The sequence below is a fragment of the Delphinapterus leucas genome, chromosome 4, assembly GCF_059928025.1.
Source record: "Delphinapterus leucas isolate spDelLeu-1000000601 "Yukka" chromosome 4, BTC_Dleu_Yukka2, whole genome shotgun sequence".
In the NCBI taxonomy this organism is placed as follows: Eukaryota; Metazoa; Chordata; class Mammalia; order Artiodactyla; family Monodontidae; genus Delphinapterus; species Delphinapterus leucas.
The window spans coordinates 82,673,997-82,701,807 of record NC_143132.1 but is presented as its reverse complement, the minus strand read 5'-3'; the positions used below and the strand labels follow the sequence as shown (position 1 = coordinate 82,701,807).

General features: G+C 46.5%; 1 protein-coding gene across 10 annotated transcripts; it reads right to left on the bottom strand.

Annotated features, from left to right (window-relative positions):
- Window positions 1–2: 2 nt before the first annotated feature.
- Window positions 3–25,736, bottom strand: LOC149749373 (uncharacterized). Of its 10 annotated transcripts, none has more exons than XR_016393049.1 (4): window positions 25,007–25,736; window positions 19,005–23,812; window positions 17,237–17,598; window positions 3–13,240 (listed from the first exon to the last, which is right to left on the bottom strand). XR_016393049.1 is itself a non-coding variant. In XM_089910748.1 (4 exons), the coding sequence occupies exons 1-4, from the start codon at window positions 25,045–25,047 to the stop codon at window positions 5,225–5,227; spliced, it is 528 nt and encodes a 175-aa protein (XP_089766874.1). In that variant the 5' UTR covers window positions 25,048–25,736; the 3' UTR covers window positions 3–5,224. The 10 variants fall into 10 exon arrangements, 1 of the variants encoding a protein (XP_089766874.1); XM_089910748.1 differs by lacking the exon at window positions 19,005–23,812 and having other exon boundaries at window positions 3–5,457; window positions 11,008–11,103; window positions 17,237–17,394; XR_016393047.1 differs by lacking the exon at window positions 3–13,240 and adding an exon at window positions 13,248–16,620.
- Window positions 25,737–27,811: the final 2,075 nt, after the last annotated feature.

Genomic DNA, 27,811 nt, shown 5'->3' with positions numbered 1-27,811 from the left:
TCCTTTCAAGGCTCAGCTTAAATGTCACCTTTCCAAAGCCTTAGTCTCCATGCATGGAAGTTATTTACTGCCATTTCTGAATCACCATAGCAATTTGTATTTGTTTAACACCCACTTGTATAGACCTTATTGTGCACTAGGCTCTGTTCTGTTGTTCAAATATTAATTTGTTTAATTCTCATTAAGGTAAGTACTATTATCACTATCCCCATTTTATAGATGTGTCTTTCCTATGGAATTTGCTATTTACTAGCTATGTAACCTTGGGCAAGTTACCTGAACTCTCCTTCCCTCGGTTGCCTTATGAGTGAAATGGGCATAATAGTAGAGAGAACATTGTGGAGATCATGTGAAGTAATGCATGTAAACCATTTAACACAGTGCTTGGCACATGGTGTTCAATAATTGTTAGCTATTATTTATTGCATACTTTTAATGTGCTGATAATGTACTAATTTTTTACATGTATGAACTCATCTACTCATAACAGCCCTGCCAGATAAGTGGTATTATTATCCCCATTTTACAAGTGAAATAACACAAAAAGAGGGTAAGTAACTTCCCCAGCATCACATGACTGAGCCACTATTTCAATCATATAGTATGACTCCAGAGACCATGCTCTTAACCACTATATTAATAGATGTTAATTATTATCATTATTATTGATCATACTCTGTATAATAGTTATTTTTGTGCTTATTACCCTCCAAAACCAAACATCCTAAAAGCTAGGGCTATGTCCTTAACTCTTTTGAAGAGCCCCTCAGCGTCAGCACTCAGTGTGTAATTGTCACTGAACAAATGATGAAAGGCTTTACTTTTTTCCAGAGGAAATAGCATTTATGTTAAGTAAATATATGACAGTTAGACTCTTTTTTTTTGGCCACGGCATGCGGGATCTTTAGCTCCCTGACCGGAGATAGAACCCGTGCCCCCTGCAATGGAAGCTAGGAGTCTTAACCACTGGATCACCAGGGAAGTCCCTAGACTTTTCTAGATGTAATCGTGAACTCTTCATTTTTAAAAACTTCTGAAAATATATACCCATTTATACTTTATGACTTAGAGAAGCTGAAAGTGTGTGAATGAAGCAGGAGGATGTTTATTATAGTTTAACTTGAGGCTGTTATTGGTTTCTATTGTGTAGAATAGAAACAGAAACATTTTATGTACAATATAATTTAGTCCTCACAAATCCCTATTAGGAAGGTATTATTATTCTCATTTTACAAATGGGAAAATAGTCCCTGAGAGGTTAAACCACCTGTCCCCAACCACCCATCTGTTAAGTGCTAGACTGGAAATGAGGACCTAGATCTGTCTATTCTGAAAACTGTACTCATGACCACCATGCTGGACTGCCTTGTTGTCAGTTTCTCCTGAAGGTAGAACCACTCCTACCTAAAAGGGCATCACTGGAGGTAAAATAGTCTACTTACATATCTTTCTCAGTTCAAGTATTGCTGAGGAGAGACAGAGGAGATAGATGCATGGAAAGGAGCATGCAGGAGATACATTGAATGGAAAGAATTTTGAGGGGCAAATTAGCAGTAATATGACTGGATTTTGAAAACTGAATCAATAATGTAATGCTACTCATCAAAAAAAAAAAAGGAACAAACTACTGATACAACATGGATGAGTCTGGCTGACATTATGTTGAGTGAAAGAAGAAAGGTACAAAAGATTATATACAATATGATTCCAGTTAATCTGACGTCCAAGACAGGTTTAGCTAATCTGTGGTGACAGAAATGAGAACAGTGGAGGCCTGGAGTGGGGTTGACTGGAAAGGGATATGCATGAACTTTCTGGGGGTGATGGCAATGTTATGTATCTTGGTTTGGGTGTAGATATACATTTGTCAAAACTTTTCAAACTGTACCCTTAATGTCTGTGTATCTCATGGTATATAAATACCTTAAAAATTATAAAAATAAAGCTTTAAAATTGAGGTATAATTGACAGATAACATTAGTTTCAGGTGTACAACACAGTGATTTGATATTCATGTATATTGTGAAATGATCGCCACAATAAGTCTAGTGGATATCTGTCACCATACATAGTTACTAGATTTTTTTTTCTTGTGATGAGAACTGTTAAGATCTATTCTCTTAGCAGCTTTCAAACATGCAATACAATATAATTAACTATAGTCACCATGTAGAAAAGTTTCCAAAAATTAAATGAATAGGCCTTTAGGTATAGGAGGTGATGAGGGTATGAAAGGTGAATGGCTTTGCTTTGCCACTTGCCAACCCCTGGATGCTACAATGTTTTGTACTGAAAGGGACCTAGACAATCATTTGCCAGTTTTGATTGTGCCGACCTCACACTGGACAGGCAGACTTTTAAAACAATCCTTACCTAAGCTGTTAAAAGGGAGGAAATGTATATCTCTTTGGTAGGGGGTGCGGGGTGGCAGCAAAACAAAATTTGATGACTGTTCGATGGAAACCTTTCTGAAGGATGCTCCTTTGTAGCCTAGACTACAGTGTTTAAAAGCCTACAGTGCTTACCACAGTTCAGTATGAGGAAAAGGTTAAGGGAGTTACACTGGAAAAGCAGAACTGCAGGATGAATTATCCTGGAAATGTCTGGCACTCTGTGGGTGTAGAAAAGGTGTGTCCTAGAACAAAGCACTGAACCAGGTCAGCAGACCTGAGTTCTGGTGTCCCAACCCCTTCATTCATTCTGTGACCTTGCACGGCATACTTAACCTCTCTGGGCCACTGTTTCCTCATCTTTAGGCCTGACAACCTTAGCTTTGCCAGTCCCTATAGTTGTTTTGAGGTTCAAGTAGGATTATAAATGTAAACATACTTTTAAAATGCTCTGCTGTTGAGAAACAATTATAAAATGTTACAGATTTTTTTTTTTTTTTTTCTCTAAGAGACCTGGTAGAAAAATCTCAGTAATGAATGTCACTGGCCTCTCATGCAGACATTTTGGAATGAGCTTACACATTCCTGGTTGAAAAAACTGTCTGGCCAAAAAAGATTAAATAAAGAAATGTCATGTCCTGACACTCCATCTAAGGCTAGTGAATGCTTTGGTGGGAAGCCAGAGCTATCTTGTTGGATTCCTTCTAAATTTGTCAGTGGATTCCTCTGAGCTCCTGAGTGCCTTCTTCACACAGATGCTGAGTAATGTCTCACTCCAGATCTGAGTGAGCCCCAAACTGCATAGGTGCTTGTGTCTTCTCTGTTTCTCCTGACAGTTTTGATAGCCGTGCAGCTGATCCGGCTCAAAGAAGGGATCAGAGGAAGAGCTTTGTCCCACATCCCCGGGCCAGGGGCAAAATGGAGCCCAGTTTTGTCACAGCAGAATGGGCAGAGTGTGAAGCCCTGGGTTCTGTATGTGTGGCTGGTATTGAAGCAGGATGGCCAGGCGGATGATTCGATCTGACTTGGGTAATGAAAATTGTTTGTTACTGTTTGAAGAGCAATTGTGTAAGCAACAGTACTCCTGTGTTTGGCTGCCTGTGACCCACCAGTGTCTGTAACATAACACCCGACCCAGAGGAGGAACAGACCCTGGCCGGCAGGGGAGGGGAGAGATGCAGGGGGCACAGGGCCCCCTTCTCCCTCCCTCCTCCACTGTCCCACCCGCTCTGTAAACCTTGAAGGAAAGTTGGCGAGAAGGCATTTGCCACCTGGACACAATGAGGCCCAGTGCGAGGGGCAGGCGCAAGGCTGGCGGGGAGCCAGGGCCCTGGTCTGAATGGCCGTCGCCAAGGGGCTGCCAAAGGCCCATCTCTATCCCCCAGAGGCCGGGCCAGGGCCAGGGCGGGAGCCCATCTACCCCCACCTTCGAGGCCCCGCTCGCACCATTTGCTGGCCGTGACCAGAATGCATGGGACGCTGGCCTTTGAGCAGCTGAACAGAGCTGTTTCCCCTCTGCTGGCCGCCAGTTCCCTTGGATTAGAGCAGGCTCTCCGGAGTCCCTTTGTTGGCAGCTTGTTATTCTGCACATACCGAGCACTGTGCATTCATCTTTATTAGTTCTAATTGCTTCCCTATTCTAATGGGATCTTGATATTCCCATACAATTGAAAGGAAATGTATTCATTAAAATAATTCTTCTCCTAACTGCCGCTTCAAGCTGCTTCTCTAAGTGACATTGTCTCTCCAGCCACAGCCTGCTGAGGCCTCTTATTAAGACTCTAGTCAAAAGCCAACTTTGGGCAGCAAACTTTCCTTGCAGGAGTTTCCAGACACTGAAGAGAGGGTGCTTTTTAATCGGCTCACACACTGAAGTCGGAGGCCAGCTGGTAGGCCTGGGGGTGCCGCTCGGGGCCGGGGGGTGGGGGTGGGGTGGGTGGGAGGAGAAGGGCTGGTCTCCAGCACTGCCTGCCTCCCGTAAGAATGCCCCCTTTCTCCACACTGACTGGCTGATTTAGGCAGGGCTCTTCCCCCAGTGTCATCTGGGTGGAACTTTTTGTTTATGCGCGAGCAGTGACTAGGTGTGTTCTTAGAGCAGGCGCTGACTAAGGTGCTGTGGGAAGTGTGGAGACGGAGCTGCAGTCTCGAGGTGTTTACGGTCTCCGTGGGTGGCTGCCTGCTCTGAGTTCCTCAAGTGACGCAGGAGAGGGGAGACTGGGAACAGCTCTCAGTGTTCAGAAAGCTTCATGGGACAGAGAACTTAGAAAAGCGGGATACACTTCAATCAATGTGTTTGATTTAATCACCAAAATCTTTCAAACCATGGGATCATGGGGGTAATACAAGAAGCTTCCTTGGGACGTTGGGAACACTGATCTATTGGGGTGAAATAAGCCATTCTAAAAAAGCATGGCTATGTGAACACCTGCTCTTTACACGAGTGGTATAAAGACTGCTATAGGAGTTTGGAGGAGTGGAGGGGAGCATGTGCTGGGCACTACACTGTTGCTTGAGTCTTCTTTAATCCCTGTAACAGCCCTGTGAGGGAAGCACAGTTATTTCCCATTTTACAAGCGAGAAGTAGACAAGTTAGATAATTTGTCCAGTGTCCAGAGTTGGGAGTCAGGACTTGAACGCTGGCCTTCTGATCCCAAAGCACAGGCTGTTTTCGCAGGAGACTGCTGCCTCTCACGTTGCATCTGTCAGGGCCAACAGAGGAGGTGTAATGTGGAAGGTGGCATTTGATCTCCCTTGAGGCCTTTCGGGGTGGTGGGTCGTCAGCAGGTAGAGTGGGGTCAGGAAGGAAGAGCCTGAGCAGAAGTGCTGGGAAGAACCTAAATCAGGACATGACAGGAGTCCCGGTGGCCCAGCGACTGGAGAGCGAGCAGTAGCAGGAGGAAGGCGGTAAGGTTTGTGGGGGCCAAATTTTGTAGATCCTTGCCTGACAGGAGTTTGGATTTCACGCTGTAGGTACTGTTCCAGTGAGGATATTTGAGCCTCTGGATAAACACATTATTTCTTTCAGGAGCATCAGTTTTCCTTGAGGTGAATAATTTTAGACATCTTCCTATTAAAAGAAATTCAGATAGATCATGGAATAGAATGCAGAATTCTCATGAATCTTTAAGAGAAAACAGAAGACTTCAAAGAGAGCTTGGGTGTGCCGGCAGGAGCTTCAGGCTGTGCGGTCTGCTGGGGGAACTGGAGGCGTTTCTTTTGTCTGCTGTTGGTGTCCTTTAGCGGGAGAGTTTGAGAAAGACTGATTTTGGAGAAAATGTTTTGATCCCAGGAATAAAATAATCAGGTGTATTTCAAGAAGGAAGGCAGGGGCTTGGAAGACAGGTGGGACAGGGCAGGGACAAAGAGCAGGAGTCCAGATAAGAGATGGTTACAATAAACTCCTAGGAGACATGAAGGGTCTAGGGGGCTGCCTGGGCCTCGGACCCCACCTCTTCACCCGAGCCTTTTTGGAGGCAGCCTGCCTAAGAGATGCCCCACCCCGAAACCACTCCTTCCTTTTAAGGGGCTCAGCGATTAGACTGGGATGGCTGGCCAGGGAGGCTGAAGCAGAAGCAGTTAAGGGAGAGCCTGGGCCTGGGCCAGGAACTGGTCCTCCCAGAGAAACTTTGTGCCCCGGCCACCTCACCTACCATGTTGCCTGCCGACCACTTTCCAGCCCAGCAGCTTTATTAGCTCACCTGCTGGAAGGTACCGGAAGGCAAGTGGTTGGACCAGTGGATTCTCTGCAGTGGTGGTGAGAGCAGGTCCTGTCTTGTTGCAGTGTCTGATGTCCTATACTGGTGGGCAGTGCTATTGGACCCAGCATGGTGGCCAACACCCTGTGGTCAAGAAAGACTCAAAGGGAGGAAGGAGGGAATAAGACATCTCAGCTTAGGACCAAGACCTCACTCTACTTCTCCTTATCATCAGTAGATGGAGATAGCCCACCTTACTTAGCCAAACTCTCCTTTCAGGTGGGTGACTTTTTTAGGTAGCTTAGAAATGAACTTTGAAGCATCATTTTTTAAAAAGCATTAAAAAAATTCCTTAGTACTTTATTTTTTTCTCATTTTAGAAGAGATTGTTTGTTGTACAGCAATGAGAAAATCCCGACCATTTAAAAGAAAAAACCAAAAAGCACCTATAATTCCACTACCCAGGGGTAACCGCAGTTAACAAATACCCTGGTGTGTATCCTCTCCCAATTTTTCTAAGCATTTACTTTTATTGATTGATTGATAGCTTGATTGATTTAGGCTGCGTTGGGTCTTCATTGCTGCGCGCGGGCTTTCTCTAGTTGTGGCGAGAGGGGGCTACTCCTTGTTGCGTGTGCAGGCTTCTCATTGCAGTGGCTTCTCTTGCTGTGGAGCACAGGCTCTAGACACGAGGGCTTCAGTAGTTGTGGCATGCAGGCTCAGTCGTTGTGGCGCATGGGCTTAGTTGCTCCGCAGCATGTGGGATCTTCCTGGACCAGGGCTCAAACCCGTGTCCCCTGCATTGGCAGGCAGATTCTTAACCACTGCGCCACCAGGGAAACCCCGGCATGTACTTTGTTTTTTTAACAGTTATCTTGTATACTCTGCTTTATATACACTATGTATATGTATATATATATTCACATACTGTGAATCTCTCACACTAATATTTTTCTATGATGTAATTATTTGTGATTGAAAATATTCCACAGACCCCATGTCACCTTTAATGCCTATTGTATATTTAGGATGTTTTCAGATTTTCATTATTAAATACAATGTGATAAACTTGTTAGTGGCTAAATCTTTCCTATTTCACATTATGGAAATTATTATATAAGAATATGACCATATAGATACGTGATTTTTTGAAAGACAAAATTGGGACTATTCTATATTTATTTCTATGACCTAATTTATACACTAAATCCATTTTGAAAATCTTTCATGTCTACAAAAGTGAATCTGCACAATTATGTATTCATTTAAAAAATAGTACTTTCATGTAGTTCAAAAATCAAAACGACATAAAAAAGAATTTTTATAAAATTTTATAAAATTTTTTATGAAATTCTCAATTTCATAAAATTGAGAATTTTTGCTTGCACCCATGTCCCTCTTTACCTGGTTTCCTGATTTCCCCTCCCATAGGTCACTGCTTTTAATAGTTACAGTGCCCCTTTTTGAAAATATAAGCAAATGCAATTATATATACCTTGCCCCTTTTTACAAAGAAGTTAGCACACTATGTTCATTACTAGGCACTGTGCTTAAAACAAAAAAACTTAATAGTATGTAGTGGAGACTTTTGCATATCAGCACATAGCTTCCTGGCATATTATGGTTTGGATGGACAATAATATCTAACCAATTCCATATAATTGGACATTTGGGTTATTTCCAATCTTTTACTATTAAAAGCAATGTTATAATACAGACATATATCATTTCTGTATGTGTGCAAATATATTTGCCCGAAAAATTCAGAGAGTGGGATTGATGAGCCAATAGGTAAATACATTAGTAACATTAATAGAAAATGCCATATTGCCCTTCATAGGTGTGTATCATTTTCTGTTCCTACCAGCAATGTATGAGGGTGCCTATTTCCCTACAACTTCCCCCAGTCAAGTGTATTTTGGATATGTAAAAATCTGATGGGTAAAAAATGGGTATATCATTGCAACTATAATTTGTACTCATTATTACTAATGAAGTCGAACGTTCTTTTATACGCTAAAAAGCCATCTGTATTTCTTTTTTCTGAAAAAGGGCATTTTTTTCTATTGGGTTATTGGTCTCCTTGATTTATAGAAACAAATTATGTATTAGAGTGCTTGACCCTTTGTGAAGTGAGTTGCAGTTTTTTTTCCAGTTAGTCTTTTGTTTGTTTTGCTTATGGTGCTTTTGCCATGCAGGAGTTTTAAGATTTTTATATAGATGTATTTATCAGTCTTTTATTTCACGACTTCTGGATTTTTGAATCAGTTAGAAAGACCGTCATTACTCCAGGATTATAAAGGAGTTCTCTTATTCTTCTGGTAATTTTATGGTTTTATTTTGTGCATTTAAATCTTTGATCCAGTTGATGCTTATCGTGGTGTGCTGTGTGAAACACTGGTCTAGCATCTATCTTTTTCCACATAGTCAAACACCATTTATTAAAAAGTCTGGGGATTCCCTGGTGGCACAGTGGTTGAGAATCCGCCCGCCAATGCAGGGGACACGGGTTTGAGCCCGGGTCCGGGAAGATCCCATATGCCGCGGAGCAACTAAGTCCGTGCGTCACAACTACTGAGCCTGCACTCTGAGCCTGCACTCTAGAGCCTGTGCTCCGCAACTACTGGAGCCCGCGCGCCTAGAGCCCGTGCTCCACAACAAGAGAAGCCACCGCAATGAGAAGCCCGCGCACCGCAACGAAGAGTAGCCCCCCCCCAAAAAAGAGTAGCCCCTGCTCGCCACAACTAGAGAAAAGCCCGTGCACAGCAATGAAGACCCAACACAGCCAAAAATAAATAAATTTATTTAAAAAAAAAAAAGCCTGTCTTTGCCTCACCGATTTGGTATTTATCTTATACCAAATTCTCATATATATTTGGATCTGTTTCTGGGCTTTATTCTATTCCATTGGCCTGTATGTCTATACAGCATCATTTTTGGTAGCTGCATAATATTGCTTCTTATGTATATAACATAATTTATTTGACTAATTCATTTTTGTTAAAAATCTAGGTTGCTTCCAATTTTTCAACAGTCCAAAGAATGCCTCAGTGAATAAAATCCTTATATACGTTTTATGTGTGCATGTGTGTGTAGTAGATCCATTTTTTCCTTTGGATAAATTTTTATACATGGAATTACTGGGTCAAAAGTTTTGTGCTTTCTTAGGCTTTTTTCATACATATTGCCAAAATGCCTTCCAGAAAGATTGTACCAGTTACACTCCCTCCAACAGTGTATGAGTGCTGATTTCCCCTCACCCACACCAACTCTCAGTATTATCATTCTTTTTAATCATTGCCAATCTGATCAGGAAAAAAAAAAAGGGCCTCTCATTGCTGTTTTAATTTGCCTTTCTTTGAATGCTAGTGAGGTTGAACATTTTTTCAATTTATGGTGGTTTTTGATGTACAGAAGTTTTTAATTTTTAATGTAGTCAAATCTATCAATCTTTTCCTCTATGGTTTCTGCTTTTGTTGACATGTTTAGAAAGTCCCTCCCATCGTAAGATTATAAAATATCCACTTATATTTTCTTCTAGTACCTTTATGGTTTCATTTCCATCTTTATCCATCTGGTATTCATTTTGATGAATGGTGTGAGCTGGGAAAGAACTTGTATTATTTATTTATTTATTTCCCAAATGGATAACCCGTTCTTTCATCACTGTTAAAAAGCATATATTTGTGTGTGTGTGTGTGTGTGTGACTCTTTCTAGAATGAACATCTTGAATAGCTGGATACTGAGGGTAATTGAGTTCTACACTCTGGGTCATCATTAGAAACATCAGTCATACTAAACAGGCAGATGTGACACTTTCCAGCATACATGGGCTTTTAAGGACCGACTGACATTTGATATTCAAATCCCAGCATTGCAGCTCAATGCTGGTGCAACTTTGAGGGAGACCATCCATGATTCTCCTTGAGTCTTGTTTTTTTCATCTGTGAAATGGGGTACATTCCCTTCGGACTGAAGCCCTCCCTCCCGGCTCCGCCATCTAGTAATCGCCTCAGGCCCTGACTGTAAATAGGATGTGCGGGAGAGGGGAGGGGTTGAGTGCTGTGTTTGCTTTTTATAGGCTTTCTATCTTTACACTTGTGCTCAGACTCTCATTTGTTACGTCTTGCTGGTTTTAGTGTCTTTTCATTAGCAGCTTTTCTCTCCCGTCTGAATATGTGGTTTTTAATCATATACCAGCTAGGAAACCAGACAACTGGATTGTTAGAAGTGTATATAAATTAAGAGTAACTGGGATCTGAGTGAGGGCTTGAGGGCCTCTCCTGTTGTGTAATGTAGTGGTTCTCAACCCTGGCTGCACATTAGAATCACCTGGGGAGATTTTAAAGCATATCCACGCCTGGGGACCCAGGCCAATTAAATCAGAATCTCTGGTGGTTGGCCCCAGGCCTGGGTGTGTGATGAAGCTCTGCAGGTGATTCTATTCCTGTTTTTTTATTTATTTATTTATTTATTTTGCGGTACGCGGGCCTCTCACTGTTGTGGCCTCTCCCGTTGCGGAGCACAGGCTCCGGACGCGCAGGCCCAGCGGCCATGGCTCACGGGCCCAGCCGCTCCGGGGCATGTGGGATCCTCCCGGACCGGGGCACAAACCTGTGTGCCCTGCATCGGCAGGCGGACTCTCAACCACTGCGCCACCAGGGAAGCCCTCTGCAGGTGATTCTAATGTGCATGCAGGGTGGGGAACCATTGGTTGAGTGCCCTGGCTTTGTGAGATCAGTATTTACACTCAGTGGTCTCCCCCTCTGGTTCCCTTCTAAAATGTGCCCCAAGTTGTGAGGGTCGCCCTACAGAACAGAAGGCCAGATGGCAGAGATGTCAGGGATTTTCTGGAGGCTGTGCGCTTGCTGGAGAGGGCAGCGCCAACTCTCAGGCCTCTGTCACCCTGGAGGTCACATACCTCTGGAATTTGGAAATGGTGTTGGCAGTTTCTTTTCAGAAAAGTAGAGCCATCCTAGTCTCCCTGATGCAGTTCCTCCCGCCTCTGGGGGCTCTCCTGAGGAGTGCGAGAGGTGATGAGAAACAAACATTGAGAAAATAGCTTTAGTTATTTCTATCTCATCTATTTGTGTATTCTCTTGTTCTCTTGGCCCCTTCTCTGTCCTCCCAAACACATGTAGGTGATACATGTCAAGCCACGCTTGGTCCCCAGCTTTGGTGAATCCATCCTATCTGTGATGGAGCTGCTCTCTCCCAAAGTCAGGCTCACCTCCACCAACAATTGGACTCACTTTGTCACCTGGAAAAATAGATAAAGCCCACAGGATGAGTCCCAACAAGTCTCTTTGCTACAAGATCAGCCTTCTTCTTATTCTCAAGTTTTGATAAACTGACTGTGGGCGTAGCCCATGCACTCAAGCCCCCTTCTAGGTGTCTCACCTGGTTTATCTAAGACTAGGGCACCTCTGGTTCCACCAGACTCTGTGGGGAAAAGTTATCGCCTTTACTAATGAATGAAAACTCCTCCAAGCTTACTGATGAAGGGAGAATCTCTGTGGAGAGAGGTGACTGGAATTTTCCCTTGGGATTTCTCACTCATCACTGACACTAGTCAGTGGCTCTACCCTCCAACACACACACATACACTGGGCAGCTGAGACAAGGCTGGATCCTTCAGAGCAGCCTTTACTACACGTTGGGGATAAAAAGAGAAATAAACAGAGAAGAATAACATGACTTCATATAAGTCGTGACTTGTCATTTGCAAGATATAACTTGATCAGGAGGGCTCAGGGCCCACTTATCCTAGTGCGGGGCTGCCCCTTTGTAGTCAAAACCATCCCAGCAGCCCGGGGAAGCCTGGACAGATGCTTTCTTGAAAGTTCAGGCGGATCCACCAAAATAATGAAGCCAAGAAGGAGATGAGAGTTCCGCTTCTGTCTGGTGCCACCATCTGAATTCCAGTTACTTGTCTGAGGATCTGCCTTTTCCTGGGATGATTGAAATGATGGCTCCTTTTTATGGGAAATAGAACTCAGATTCAAGTAAGGTTTTGATGCTCATTAAGGCTCATACAGCAAGGAAGGGGGTGCGCACACACCAGCTCACCTCAATGACTTGACTGGTTTTGCCAGAGGTACAGTTTATATCCACAAGACAATGGTTTTTCTTTTTTTCGACAATGTTTTTTCTTTAGATACATTCAGTTGAGAGACACACAACGTTGTGAAATTCTCTAGTGTTGATTCATGATGGAGCCATAGGTGAGCAAACTGAGGGTTATTTATAGACTGCTGTTGATGTGCTTTTCAAAGAGGTCCCAATGGTTGTCCAGGGGGAGAAAAAATGCAAGGGTCTGTCAATCAGTCTGCTGAGACTTTTGCTGTACCTGGAAGTCTATGTGGCATAGCTCTGCCTAATATGGTGGTTTCTTCTTCATACTCATCAAGACAGGCCTCATTCCCTATTCATGGGGGAATGGCCTTACCCTATGGCCCCAGCCAAACAAGAATGTAGCAGGACACAGCAAATCAATGGGGTCTGAGTGCGAAATGCTGATAGATTTCCCTAATGCTGTCTGTCTGGTCTGTGTTCCTGGAGGTTGTATGGCCATCATCCTGCATTCCTTATGGGTTGAGTAACCCCATAAACTGTGGCCCACTGATCTTCAATGGAGGCATTGCTGCCCCCTAGAGGCATTTTAGGAATACGTAGTGTATTTATGTTTGTTGCATTGGTTGCTGAGGCACTACTTAGGGGAGATTGAGGGGGCCAGACTCCTTGCCTTAGGTGATGCAGTTTTATCCAACGATTTGTCCTGCACTTCATGTGACATTTGAATGCCCCACCCAACATTCATATATAGGTAGAAAATCTCTATATTGGTCTGAGCTTAGAACCTAATTCCATTTTGTATATAAACACAAAGTACTTTTTTAAAAAAAAATTATTTATATTTAGCTGTGTTGGGTCTTTGCTGCTGCGCGCGGGCTTTTCTCTAGTAGCAGCGAGTGGGGGTTACTCACTGCGGTGCGCGAGCTTCTCATTGCGGTGGCTTCTCTTGTTGTGGAGAACGGGTCTAGGTGCGCAGGCTTCAGTAGTTGTGGCTCGCGGGCTCAGTAGTTGTGGTGCATGAGCTTAGTTGCTCTGCGGCATGTGGGATCTTCCCGGACCAGGGCTCGAACCCGTGTCCCCTGCATTGGCAGGCGGATTCTTAACCACTGCACCACCAGGGAAGTCCCACAAAGTACTTTTTGCATAGTTTTAATATACACTGAATTTTTCATGAATGCTACTATCATATAAATCGAGAGAATACTGTATTTTATCTTTACCAGAAGTTGTTCACCATTTCAGAAAACCACAATACGAATAGCAAAATCCTTGCCATATTTGAATTGCCAAAATAACACACCTCTATTCATCTGCATTCGTTCATATCTGTATGAATATATAGTACTTGTTTAATCTTGTTTCAGAACATCAAATATAAAGAAGTACCCATAATGTTGAAGTCAATGTTTTACTGATCTTAAATTCAAACTTATTCATTATAAGTAGGTCTAATTGTCTTATATCTTCTTATGTAGTTATGCTCAAACATTTATAAATTTAAATGCATATTATTTTATTCTAAATTATTCCCTTTTAGTTCTTTATCTTATAGTTAGGGCTATATGTTGATTCTTTAAAAAATTATGTGCGTAGGTGGGTCATGCTATCTATAAATTTCATTTCAGAATAGTAAAAGTGGTCTTACAAAATACTTGCTATAAAAAGGGAGCGTTGGATCTGATAGAGTTGGGATGCACTGCTCTCGGTAACCTCCTGGAGGATGTTTTATTTAATTTTCACAACAGCTGTATGAGCTAGGTCCTATTATGACCACCATTTTGCACCAGAGGAAACTGAGTCACAGAGACATGTGGTACTTTGCCCAAGGTCACATATCTGGAAAAGGGGAGCCAGGATTCTAGAGGACTTTCACAATACCAGGTCACTATTCTGCCTTCCACCCATCATGTTTGGCCCATCTCCCGTGATTGGCCCAGGTGTCTACCAGAAGCCCATCCTCTGGCCTTGTTAGGCCTTTTACAGGGCCCAGCAGGGACTCAGACTGGAAGAAAAAATTACTTTTCCCTTTTGGATAACATTTCAATAGAGTAAATCAAAGGGAAATGCTTTGCATAGAGCAGATCCCCAATAAACTTTGCTGAAAGAATGAGTGAATGATTTGGTAGAGTGGTACTGGGTCCTTTGGAACAGCCCTTAGATTTTTTTTTTATAGCATTTAAAACATTTATTTATTTTATCTTTGGCTGTGTTGGGTCTTCGTTGCTGCACGCGGGCTTTTCTCTAGCTGTGGTGAGCGGGGGCTACTCTTCGTTGTGGTGCACGGGCTTCTCATTGCAGTGGCTTCTCTTGTTGTGGAGCATGGGCTCTAGGTGCGTGGGCTCAGTAGTTGTGGCACGGGGGCTCTAGAGCTCAGGCTTGGTAGTTGTGGCTCACGGGCTTAGTTGCTCCGCGGCATGTGGGATCTTCCCGGACCAGGGCTCGAACCCGTGTCCCCTGCATTGGCAGGGGGATTCTTTTTTTTTTTTTTTGCTGTACATGGGCCTCTCACTGCTGTGGTCCCTCCCGCTGCGGAGCACAGGCTCTGGACGCGCAGGCCCAGTGGCCATGCCTCACGGGCCCAGCCGCTCCACGGCATGTGGGATCCTCCCAGACCGGGGCACGAACCCGCGTCCCCTGCATCGGCAGGTGGACTCTCAACCACTGTGCCACCAGGGAAGCCCCAGGGGGATTCTTAACCACTGTGCCACCAGGGAAGCCCAGCCCCTAGATTTTTAATAATTTATTTCAGTAAGTTGATGTGAGTTTCCCAGCCATTGACACCAGGTTCGCAGGTCTCCCACCTCAAGGATGGAGACTTCCATTGTCTCCCTGGGGCTGAGAAAAGCTGGCCATTCTTTTTTCCCAGGAAGCACTGCTGTTGAAACAGGAACCAGCATATCTCCCTCATTCTTTCACCATGTTCACTGATGTGGGCCTCAGGCCCTGGATGTGGGGTATTCTTTAAATAATAGCCTTTCTTCAGACCCTTGCCTGTGATCTAACTGATGCTGGCCTGGGAGATGCCAGCTCCTATAGTGGGTACCACAAAGAGATGCTGCACTGCGTTTCCTATGTGTCTTTGGCAGGTCTCATTCTGAGCTCCTGCTTCTTTCCTTCATTCAGCAAATGTTTTCTGAGGGCTTGCTTTGTGCCAGATACTGGGGTGCAGGGATAAGCAATAACACATGGTCCCTACCCTCCAAAGACTCAGATTTAGGACAGAGGACTGACTTTTGCAATAAAGTATGGAAAGAGCTGTGACAGTGGAATATACAGAGGATCTGGGAGCCCAAGGAGTGGGGCAGCTGACCCAGACTGGGAAGAGGAGGGAAGCCTTCCTGGAGGAGGTGTTGCCTGAGCTTAATCCAAAGGAAAGCTTATGATTTAGCAAAGGCAAAGGATGACTCTATAAGTCAGGGTCGCAACAGAGAATGATGACACACTAAGTTAGGATGATTTGAGGAGGGTTTATGTACAAAGGGGTTATTTGCAAAGGTGTGGGTAGGGGGTGGGAGAATGTTATGAGATATCACAGAAACCCAGGCTAGCGGCAGGCCCTAGGCCAGGAGGGGGGCTACTGTACTCTGGAAGGAGAGAAAGTCCTGTAGAACAGGCTGCCTTGATAGAAGGAGCGACCCTCCATCTGGGAGCAGGCAGCCTGATAGACTCGACAGGGAGGGAATAATTACGCTGGCTTCACTTTCTCTTATCCTCCCATTGCTCCTGATTTTCCCCATTGGCTAAATCCAACCGGAAGCCATAGGGCTCTAGAGTTCGTTTATGTGATCCATACAGGGCAGCCTCTGGGGCACAGAGCAGGGCAGAAAGTGGGTCTGGAGGATCCAGCAGGTCTATCCAGCACACTGGGTTAGGGAAGGCCTGGAGGTGGGGGAGAGCATGTAAACTGGGGAAACGTATACTTTATGGCTGGAGTGTGGAGTAAACTGGGCTGAGATCCGTCCATTATGAAAGGCCATGCATGTCTTTCTGAGGAATTTGAAAATTTGTCCTGAAGGCAGGGAGAGCACTAAAGGATTTTAGTCAGGAGGTGACATGATTAGATTTGTGTTTTTAAATGGCCCCTCTAGCCCTGGTGTGCAGATGACCTGGAAGTACCATTTCAGACTAGAGATAATGAGGCCTGAATTAGGACAGTGGCTGTGGAGAAAGAAGTGGATGGATTTGAGGAATTTTTAGGACATAGACTCAAAATGTGATCCAGGTTTGGATAGGGAGATGTCAAGGCCCTGGTTTTTGGCTTGAAGCTCGGACAGGGGAGGGAACTTCACGGGAGCAAGTTGGTCTTCCGGCGGTTGCCTCCCGGGTTTTGATTTCTGGATTCAGAAGACATAGATTGGCCCTCGTTAGCGGGACCTTAAGCTTTCAAGGGGGCTTTGGAGGGGCTTCTTAGTCATGCAGCAGGTTGGCCCCATCTTGGCTGTTCCATGAGCAAATCAAACTAGAGAGAAGGAGAGACATCTTCTGCTCTCCCCCCTGGGATCTCCTGAGCCAGAACCTGCTCCCCTCCAACCCCTGCCCCTTTCCATATGGAGAGAGGATGTGTTTTCTTTTAACGTGCTTCACTGCAGGGGCAAATGAGGCCCAGCTGAGGGGAGAGAGCCAGCAATGAGGCAGAGCACGGGCTCAGCAAGCTGGGGCGAGCGCTGGGGTCCTGTCATCCCCGGTTTCCTTCCCCAGCTTTTCTGAAGGCACAGGTCCCCATAGGCTCATATTTCATCACTCGCAACTCTGAGGAACCTGCTATCCAGTAACAAGTCCCACTCCTTGGAGTTCTCTGCCCTGAAACCTGGAATAATTTTCTTTTGTTTTAGAGGGAAATGCTGAGGTAGTTCTTTCAAGTCCTAAGAACTTGGGTCGTCATGGCAACACATAAGGGTGGGAGGGGTGGTGGGGGTGGGGTGGGGGGGCTTCTTAGCAGCATTTTGTTTCAAATGCCTGATTAAAGGAAAAGCTTCTTTGGAGTTTGCCTCATTAAGACATAGCTGGGCGCAGGCTTGCTGGATGATTTTCTGGTTCATCATTTTACACTTTACATTTTGCCTACATTTTCTCACCTGATGGACAGTCTTCTGGGATTTCTCCCTGAGAATTTTGGCTCGTGCACTTCTCCGAAAATTTCAGCTCATTCCTGGCAAGAGAGTTGGTGGGAGTGTTTCCTTTGTTCTCTCCGGGGCCTTGTCCTGTAAGCCCCTTACTTACAATAGGACTGCCACTTAAAAGGAAAAAAAAAAAAGGTGTGCTTATTGAGGTTTTGTTCAGTCTGTGGAAGGAAAGATGTTAGCTGAGCAGCCATTTCACTCCACACTATGCTTTTGGTCCAGGATCCTTCTCCCATTTTGACCTGGGCCAAGGGCTAGGGGCGTCCAGTGCTGACTCTGGCTCTGGGGGATGTCTTCCACCTGCTGTCTGTGGGAATCTAGGAGAAAATAAATGTGGAAGTGTTTAACCCAGAGGCTGAACTTAATTCTTTTTTTCCCTAAACTGAACTGTAAATCCTCGCTTGACGTGACTTTAGAATTCTCCTTCAGCTGGGACCAGCCTCCCCACTCCACCCCAGTCCATACCTTCTTTCCCAGCAGGAAATTCCAACTCAGACCTACAAATGATACTCAATCACCTTACAATTGCCTGGGGTTTCAATTAAAATATTTCCCACTCTCAGTCACCAAGTCTTGTCATTTATTCCTTCAACGAGACTTCTAGATTCACCTAGTAATTTTTAAAAAATATTTATTTATTTGGTTGTGTTGGGTCTTAGTTGCGGCAGTCGGGCTCCTTAGTTGCGACATGAATGTGAGATCTAGTTTCCAGACCAGGGATCGAACCTGGGCCCTCTGCACTGGGAGTGCGGAGTCTTAACCACTGTACCACCAGGGAAGTCCCTCACCTACTTATTAATGTTCTTATTAACAATAGCCCCCACTTATTATTTTTTAAAATAAATTTATTTTATTTATTTATTTATTTTTGGCTGCTTTGGGTCTTCGTTGTAGCACGCGGGCTTTCTCTAGTTGCGGTGCGTGGGGGCCACTCTTTTTTGCGGTGCGCGGTCTTCTCATTGCGGTGGCTTCTCTTGTTGCGGAGCAAGGGCTCTAGGCGCGCAGGCTTCAGTAGTTGTGGCTAGCGGGCTCTAGAGCACAGGCTCAGTAGTTGTGGTGCACGGGCTTAGTTGCTCCGTGGCATGTGGGATCTTCCTGGACCAGGGCTTGAACCTGCGTCCCCTGCATTGGCAGGCGGATTCTTAACCACTGCACCACCAGGGAAGCCCACCAGTCCCCACTTATTGAGCATTACTGAGAGCCAAGATTTCTATGTGTCACCTAATTTAATAGTCACCCAAACACTGTGAGGCAGGTACCATTCTTCGCATCTTACAGAGGAGGGAACTGAAGACCCCAAAACTAACTTGTCCAGAGCCAAGGAGCTGATCAGGGGCAGAGCCGGGTCTGTCTGCTGCCCTTCCCTCCAGGACACAGTTGGAGCCTCGACCACCACCTAGCTTTCATCCTCTCTTACTAGACCTCGGCAAGCACTCCTGCACAGGCTCTGCACTTTATTTCCCGAGCTGAATGATCTTCCCAAAGTTTCCCTTTCATTGCTCCCCCAGTAGGCTCAGTTTTGGGGGTACAGAGACACGGCTGTCTTGTTCACCATGGTGTCTGTAGGACTCAGCCCATAGAAAGTGCACAATCAGTGCTTACTTATTTACTTACTGAATCAATGAAAAGTTCTCTTTCCTCCACCAGCCCCTCCCTTATTCCCTCTTCTTGGGTCCCTCCAAGCTGGAGCCACTGCTGGCCTCTACCATCAGACATGGCTTACCTAGCTCCTGAGCCAGTCCTGTACAGGCAGGTAGAATCCAATCAGAGTATGCTTGTGTGGTTATAGGATACATGCCTGTGGAGCTCCTGTATCTCTGGCTGCTTCAGCTTCTGCAGGGAGAAAGTATTTCTGCTGCAGTAGACCCAAGATCTGGGGGTGAGTCCTGGGCCCCCAAAAGCTCCCTGGGTCCCATCTTTCCTCCGCTCCCTCACATATCAGCCTCATCTATAGAGTAGCTATTAACAAAGCACCTACTGGGTTGGGCATTCCATGTACATTGTCTCATTTAACTATCACAGCAACCTCAAAAGGCAGATATTGGTGTCTCCGTTTTACAGATGAGGAAACTGAGGCTTGAAGAGACTAAGTCACTTGCTAAATGTCTCAGATAGACACCGGTGGAAGAGGGATTTGAGCAGGGGCTTATCTGCAGTAGGAGACTTTGTGATTTTTTCCTTGACTGCCCTTCCTCACAGGGGCCAGGCTTCTTCCATGTTCTACCCATCAAACCTAGAATTCCCTCCTCATTTTCGGGGAACCTGACAATCTCAGGGGCTAATAATCATAGTAAGAACAGGTGCAATTTTGTGAGCATCTATATATGCCAGAAGCTCCACAAATGACCTTATTTAATCTCCACTCCTAAGAAGCAGGTGCTATGATTATCTCTATAGCTAAGAAAACTGAGAGATAGTGTTGCCTTCAATGTCCAGTAGCTACTCAGGGGAGGAAGCTAGGATTCAAAGCAAGTGTGTCTGAGTCCAAAGCTCATAGTCTTTATTACTCTTGCCAAAGCCATCTGACTGGGAATGAGACCCTGACAGTCCTCTACTCCCCTGCTGCACCCCACTTCTAGCGGAGGTCCAGCCACCAAGAACCTGGTTGCCTCTGCCTTCCGGCCTCTGGACTCCTGCTGCCCTACCTCACCTGCCTGATGGACCAACCTTCCAGGTTGACCTGAACTGAGCCACATTTGCTTACCCCTTTGGTTGCTGTGCTTAGCATGTCTGGCCACCTAGCAGCCAAGTCAGTTCCTTTGTCCTAGCTTCCTCCACAGCCCAACCCCTGCTCTTTCCTGTGCATGGAAGTCCCTGTGTGATTCTCACCGCCCGCCATCCCCCTGCGAGCTCGACGGGCTATGGCACTCTGCTCTTATAACTACATGGCTTTCTAAGGTGGCCCAAGTGAATCTCAGCTCCTCTGCCTGGCTTCCTGGGCATCATGTAACTCCCCTGCTTCTATCCACCAGTGATAACCTCTTCTCTGTGGCCCTGGGACCCTCACATTCTGGGGCCAGTCCCTGTGATTGACCGAGCCTGCCTCAGGGCCTCCTTGGCACTGTGGCTGAGGCTTTTTGCTGGCTGCCTGCTCCCTGTTGACCTGCTTAAATGGTTCTGCCCTGTTCTGCCATTTGATGGCTGCCTTGATTCTATCTGAACTGACTCCTACCCCTTGTCTCCCTCTGACACCCAAAGAGCGCATGCTCCCCACAAGCCCTAGGTCCTGTCTTGCAACCTGGCCCAGTCACCCCTCTCACCCCATTTGATGAAACATTATCCAGCCTTTATTTCCCAGCATCTCCCAACTCGGACTCTGCTCCACTTAGAGCAAAATCAATCACTCAACTAAGAATAAAAGGAGGGGGCCCATGTGTAAGACATATTGGGGGGCACTGAGACGTCCCAGCTGCCCCTGCTCCCAGACCCACTGTCCCACAACCACGCCCTTCGTCCCTGGTTTTGCTGTTCCACTTGATTCCTCCTAAGACATCCGGCCCCTCCCCTCTTCCCATCTCACCGAAGGCCTCCCATGCGCTGAAGCCAACGCTGAGGACTGTAAGCCAGGGCTTTCCTATGTTCATTGCACACAAAGAAAAGGCAAACTGGGGTAAATGGAGTGATGGCTGGCGGCCAAGTAAGAGCCTGCCAGGAGGTCCAGACACCCCAGGCTTGGCCCCAAGCGCTAAAGGGGTGGATGAGTCTCTGTTCACCTGGAACGCATTCTGCTGAGCAGCTCTCCATTGAGCCATGGCAATAAACAGTAATACCTTTTATCAAATGATTAAAATGTGCCAGGTGGTGTGGTAGGCATTTAGATGCACCCGTCTGGCTGGTCCTCTAAGGCAGGTAATCATTATCCCCATTTTACAGATGAGGACTAAAGCTCAGAGGCATTCAGCAGCTTGCCTGAGGGCTTTGCCTCTCTGAGCTTCCAATGTGCTTAAAGTCAGCCTGGGATGAACCCTCCCGCATTCTTTTTTTCCTCCCTATGTGCCCATCTTGCAATGAAACGGGAGCACTTTGAGTGCAGAGCTGGGTCTAGTTCCTGTCTGCATCCCATCCTGCCTGGCACACTGTAGGTGCTGCCTATTCTCCAGGTCCTTCTAGGAAGCCCCAGGATTCTTAGGCCCAGCTCTTGCTGCGATCCTGAAGGAATAAACCCAAATGCCTTTCTTGAGGAAGGCCAGACCCCATATCTGGGCAGGGTGTTTGGGAAGAGGGGCTGAGCTGTGGCCAAGTGGCTTGGTGACTGTGGCTGTATGGTAGTGAGGCGTTTCCAGGACAAACACTGTAGGAGTCCCTATCTCTTTGCTTGTCCTCGGCACTGTAGGAGTCCCTATCTCTTTGCTTGTCCTCGGCAGGGCATCTGCTCACACTAACGTCCCTGATCATGGCCTCAGGGATCTTTCCCACTTCAGGTATTGAGAAATCGCAGGTATCTCTTGAAAGATGATCCCATCTTTTTATCCAGCTCCTCATGGCAACCCCTGGTAATCCTTGAGAGAGGAGAGGGCCAGGGAATTGAGAAGTGGGTCCTATTTCCACACTCCTGCCTACGTCCTATCATGTATAACAGACAGTGTTAGGTCACTGTGACCCCAGATATTGCTGAGCTGGTCCAATCTCTCCATTTATAAATGACAAAGCCAAGACTCAGAGAGATGAGTGTTTCCTGCAAGGTTGCAGGTGAGAAGAGGCATTTCGAAACGCCCGGACTCTTCATCCAGTGCTCTTCCCACAGGATACATTGCTTCAGCATCAACTCCATTACCAAGGTGCTCCCACCCAGTTTGGGGTTCTGGAGGTCACTGACTTTTCTTGGTTGCTTCTTGGTTGGAGGACTTTGTGTCTCACCTGGGAGGAGGGGGGATGGGTGGGTAAGACCACCACAGGACAAAAATCACAGGTGCCTACCTGGGCCCTTTTTGGCCCCTGTAACTTCACAAAATGGCAGGCTGGGCCACTTGTGCTCACTGTTGCCCACGCTCCCTCTGTTCCCATTGTCTGGAAGCTTGGTGGGAGGGCGGTTGCCTCTATTTTGAGGACTGTGGTTGCTATGGGCCCATTAGTGGCACAGACTTTCTACTGAGTCTGTGCTCTTTGGCCAAGCAAGGGCCTGACTCTTCCTAGGCTTGGCAGGACAAGCTGGGTTAGCTGGGAGATGCCCTCCTCCTCGTTGTCTCCATTTCTTCCAGAGGGAAGGAGTGAGCCATCTACATATTTTCAGCTGAGTTATATTTTGCATAAAGTAAACTTAGCAAACAGAGAACACAGTGAGAATATATTTGGCTTTGAAGCATCAGTGTTCTGACAGGCATTTCCTATTAGCTATCTCTGAGCCGACCAGCTCGGCTGGGTTTTGCTTAAGTGGCATAATTCTCCTGCCGTGGAGACAGCTCATTCATTAGTCATTCCAAAAGCCAAATACGAAATATCCTTCTCTAAGCCAACTCCACCAACCAGCCCCGCAGCCCACAGCCCGGGCGGAACAATGAAACTGTGGAGCTTATGGGCCAGTCAGAGGTTGGCCTGGGAGCTACCTGTCTGAGGGCCTTGGAGGACAGCTTTGGCTTGAGCCTTTCATTCCCTCTGGAACAGGAAGGACACATCTTCCCCTGGTTGGCAGAGGCCTGGGGGGCCTTCTGGAGGATGGGCTCTATCCCATGTCACTACTGAGTCACCTGCAACAGCTCGAAGCCCTGATTGAATACACTCCATTTGGTTTATGTTTTTTTAGGTCCTAGAAGCTAAGGGTACTTGTTCTAAGAGGAAGCAGAGGAATGTGTCCTTTCCTGTTGTGTCTCTCAGCTGAACTCAGTCCTTCCTTGATTGGCATCCTGCATGTTAGCTCTTTTAATCTCTGCGCAATGAGAGCTGATGTCCCCATTTTACAGATGAGGGAACTGGAGCTCACAGAAGTGAAGTGCCTTGCCAAAGGTCACACAGGCAGGGTTCGAGCCTGTCAGTCTCCAAAATGCATCTTCTTTCCTCTGTCAGGAAACCTCTTTCAGGATGATTATCTGAGTTTAAAAATAAATATACATATGGAGGTGAGGATCTCCTTTTCTCAACTTTGGAAGAACTAAGAATGCCACTGTATTCCAGGCAGGATGGGCTGAAAAGCCAGCCAGGATGAAGCAGGGAAGGCATGCTGTTCTGAAAGGAAGGCTGAAAACACCTGGGGTGGGAGCTGGGGGGCAGGTAGTTCTGATGCGGGCAGAGTCTCATTTGAGGTGGGCCAGGAGCTGGGACAAGAACAGGGACAGGGAAGGGGTTGTTGTGGTTCCATGGCCCAGCTAGGGATTCCTCACATGCCCCGCTGAATGGACCATCTGACCAAGCAGAATGCCATGTGGTAAAGACTCCACTAACACCCAGTAATGGGGGGAACAGCAGAGGAGCGCCGAGAAAGTTCCTGTGCAGAAGCGAAGAGCTGGCGGTTGTGATCACAGCTGGCGGTTGGCGTCAGAGTCTCCAGAGGGCCTCATTAGCGCTCCAGGTAGACAAACACACTCACAGGTGCCGCGGCTAACAGGGAGGTGGGGGGGAGACAGGCCAAATCAGAGATAGAATATATATATATATATATATATATATATATGAGCTAGGAATGAGAATCTCAGAGTCCTTCCAAAGTAGACCTCCAAAGCCAGAAATCCGGAGTGGTGCCCTCCTTACCCTGGCATTAGACCTTCTTCCTCAGGCTGGCCTCAACTCACCTCTGTAGTATAATCTCCCACCTTGCCCTTCATCCCTCCATTTTCTGTCTCAAACTATTTGTTGTTTCCAAACACACATAACACTTACTCTACAGCTCTTCCACATGATATTTTCTCTGCACGTACTTCATCTCTCCCATTCATAGCCTCACTAACAAACTCCTACTCACCCTTCAAAACCCTGCCTAAATGTATCAGGAAGCCTTCTCAATCTTCCCAGTATACCTTTTTCTTTTTTTTACTATGCTCCTGACCCCTTTTCTGTAACTCTAGTAAATCATTAATTCTTATGCACCATGAGGAACCCTGTCCTATTTTGTCTCTGGATTCCCAGGACCCAGTGGAGAGCTGGCATATAGAAAATGCTCAGTCAATTGATAAAGCAGCACAGCCTGAACCGCTGAGAATTTGAAAACGTTTGCCACGGAATCATTGTGCCTCAGACCTGAAAGAAAACATACAGTTGATCTAAGTGAACCATCTCTCTGATGTGGTCCCACCTCGTCTACATTTCCAGCCTGATGTAATGTACATACCACCTAATCTAGTAACTGGCACATGTTAAACGCTCGAAGAATGGTAGCTGATGTTGTTGCTGTTGTTTCTCAGGGACTCAAAATAGACCTAGAAGAGTCCATAGAAAGAACACTGAATCTGGAGTCGGGGCTGCAGCTCTGCGTCTAAGACACCAAATAACTTTGGATAAGTCACATCAGCCTCTCTAGACCTCAGTTTCCTCATCTATAGTGACAGATACAGCCATATGTCCTATAATTGGGTTCCTTCTAGCTCTAATGTAAACCAGCCAAAACAGAACCAAAACAAACATCACTGATAGATCGTAGGGATTCCAGCTATGATCTTCCTGGTGTGACCCCTGATCAGAAACCAGGGAACCAACCCTGACCTAAATGGTTCTTCTGGGGGTGTGTTTTTCCCACAGGCAGGACCAATCCTCAGGGAGGCAGAAACTCTTCCTTGCCAAACTGGCTGCCAGTCATACCTGCTGTGCCATCCTGGAGAAGGAGGGAGAGAGTCTGTCATGGAGCTTGTGGCAAAATCCTTCTTCCTCCGCAAACGCCAGCTATGATTAGCTGTGTCCTCACCACGAAACTGCAGGGCTGTGTGCGGGTGAGTCACAGATGTTCAGATCACATTTATAGAGTGCTTGCAAGGCGCTGGGTGTGTGTGTGGGGGGTGCTTCGTGGCTGTCAGAAGCACCCCAGTTCCCTTTCCCTAGCCCCAGCAGTTGTTGAGTCCTTAGGACCCAGGCATTTGGGTTACAGAGTTTAAGAACCATCCTCTGATGCTACCCAGCTTCCAGGCAGTTCCTTATGCCAGGCCTCTGCCATTCAGAGCAGACCACCTAGAGGTGGATAGGGACTTGCCCCTCACACCGTTTTCTCCACCCCATCCCACCCAGCAGGACTGACACAGGGACAGACCCAGGCCTGAACCCCTCTCTCCCTGGTCCCTGTCACTCCCAGGGCTCCTCTGAAGGAACTGGGCGATCCCTCTAGGAGTGGTTGGTCTGAACCTCATAACCTCCAGGGGCCCTAGCTCCATCACCCCCATACCCTAGGCTTACTCTGGCTGCTGATGTGAGGCAGGGCTGCAGCCAATGGTGCAGGAGTCCCAGCCCCTCTGAGCTGGGCACTCTGTTCCCAAATGCCCTCCTCAAGCCCCCATCCCATCCAGTGATGGAGGACCCTAAGCTGCCAATAGGAGCTGGAAAAGAGGCGGAGGCCTCTTAGGTGGAAGAATCCTGGCAGACGGGCAAGTCCCAACAGGTGGACCAGGACTGTGGCAGGCAGACAGTAATCACCTAGGTCCCCGCTGCTTACTGGACAGAGCCAGGATAATGACAATAATAATAGAGATCCAGGGTGCTGTTTTATTTATTTATTTATTTATTATTATTATTATTTTTTTTTTTTGCGGTACGTGGGGCTCTCACTGTTGTGGCCTCTCCCGTTGCGGAGCACAGGCTCCGGACGCGCAGGCTCAGCGGCCATGGCTCACAGGCCCAGCCACTCCGCGGCATGTGGGATCTTCCCGGACCGGGGCACGAACCCGCGTTCCCTGCATCGGCAGGCGGACTCTCAACCACTACGCCACCAGGGAAGCCCCAAGGTGCTGTTATTAATGCCCACCTTTCCTCCCAGGATGGTATCTCTCCTCCATCTATCTAACAACCCTCAGGGGCAGGGAGTTGCTGAGGGCAGAGATTTTGTTGTCCTGTCTTAAATGGGGGGAAGCTGAGGCCAAAGTTATTCTCTGCTGAACCCGGGTAGTCCCGAGAAAAAGACTCTGTTTCCCAATGTCATCCTGATGTCAGGAGAGTCATGCAGGTCCACAATTACTGGTCCTCCTTACTGGCAAGCTCTAGGCTCAGGTTTTTTTTTTTTTTTTGAGTTCTCACAGCCTTTCCTCTAATCCTTACTTACAACAGCCTTAGGGGGCAGGGATGATTATTAGCTCCATTTTACAGATGAGGAACCTAAAGTTCAGACAGGTTAGGTAACTTTTTCATGGTCACACAACAAAGGAGTGGCAGAGCCAGGATTTGAACCTGGTGGATTGACTGTGCCTTCACAGCCTCCTGCGCAGCTATGCCATCCACAGTCAGGAATCCCAGCATCTCCAAGGCTGGCTTCCTAGGCCTTTTCTGGCCTTTCTCTATTGCCTTCCCCTCCTGGATTCACTCTATCTCAAGATTAGGACTCTTCCCAGGGTTCCCTGGAAGCCAGCTTTCATTTTCATCTCTGAGCAGCTGCGGAAAAGTAAAGATTCAACACTTTAATTCTGGGGTCGTAATTATATAGTATCTACCACCCACTCAACTCTACCCACTAGTTATTATAATAACAACTATAATAACTTAGAGAAGCAATCATGATGACCACAGCGTTCACTGATCCCCTATCAGAGGCTGGACAGAGATAGATATAGCCTCGCCCTTTTTAAAATTTCAAAGTGATCCTGGATTTGGGAGTCAGGAACACTGGATTCTAGGCTTAGTTCTGGCAAGGATGCCAGACATCATATGGCTGAGTGAGCCCCTAAATCCCTCTGTGTCTTCATTTTCCCCTCAGTAAAATTGAAATAATAATCTTGCAAGGTGAAGTGCTTTAAGCTTCTTGAAAAAACATCATAATAAGACAATCTTTTCTTATTTATGATTAAAAAGCACCCTGGGGTCTGATGCCTCAGTGATGTATTATCTTCATGCCCCAGTCTCCCACTGCTCTGGCTGCCCAGCCCTTGGGGAGGGTACTGGATCGGGGCTGGGGCAGGGACTGATCTCTGGGTTGCAGTGGGAGTCTTACTTTTCCAGCCCTTATCCTCAGCAGCTGCCCTCTGCCAAGGCCCTGGAGCTAGAAAAAGAGAGGCTATTGCCTGAGCGCAATAAATGCTTTTATTAGTCCTTTTATTAATGATGGTTGGTATTTGTTGAGAAGCTGGGACAATACTTATTCCAGTAAGAGGATATTAAGCTCCCGTGAACAGGCCCTGTATATCTAACATGCTCTGGCCCCCGCCCTCCCCCGACACTGCTTTATTCAATGCAGCACACCCCTGGCCTCCGAGCAACTCCAAGAAGAGAGAGGAGGGGTGGGGGTGGGGGGGGTGGGTAGGGATAAGCTGGTGTCATTAAACACATAACCCTTTTCAGAGGTTATGATAAACCAATAGCAGGAAGCTTTTGCTTCCCCCTTGAGAGCTTAGGGAGCCTGGGTGATTTTTGCATTCTTTTTTTTTTTTTTTTTTTTGCCTCCTCTGGGTTCTTGGCTATTTTACAGTCAAG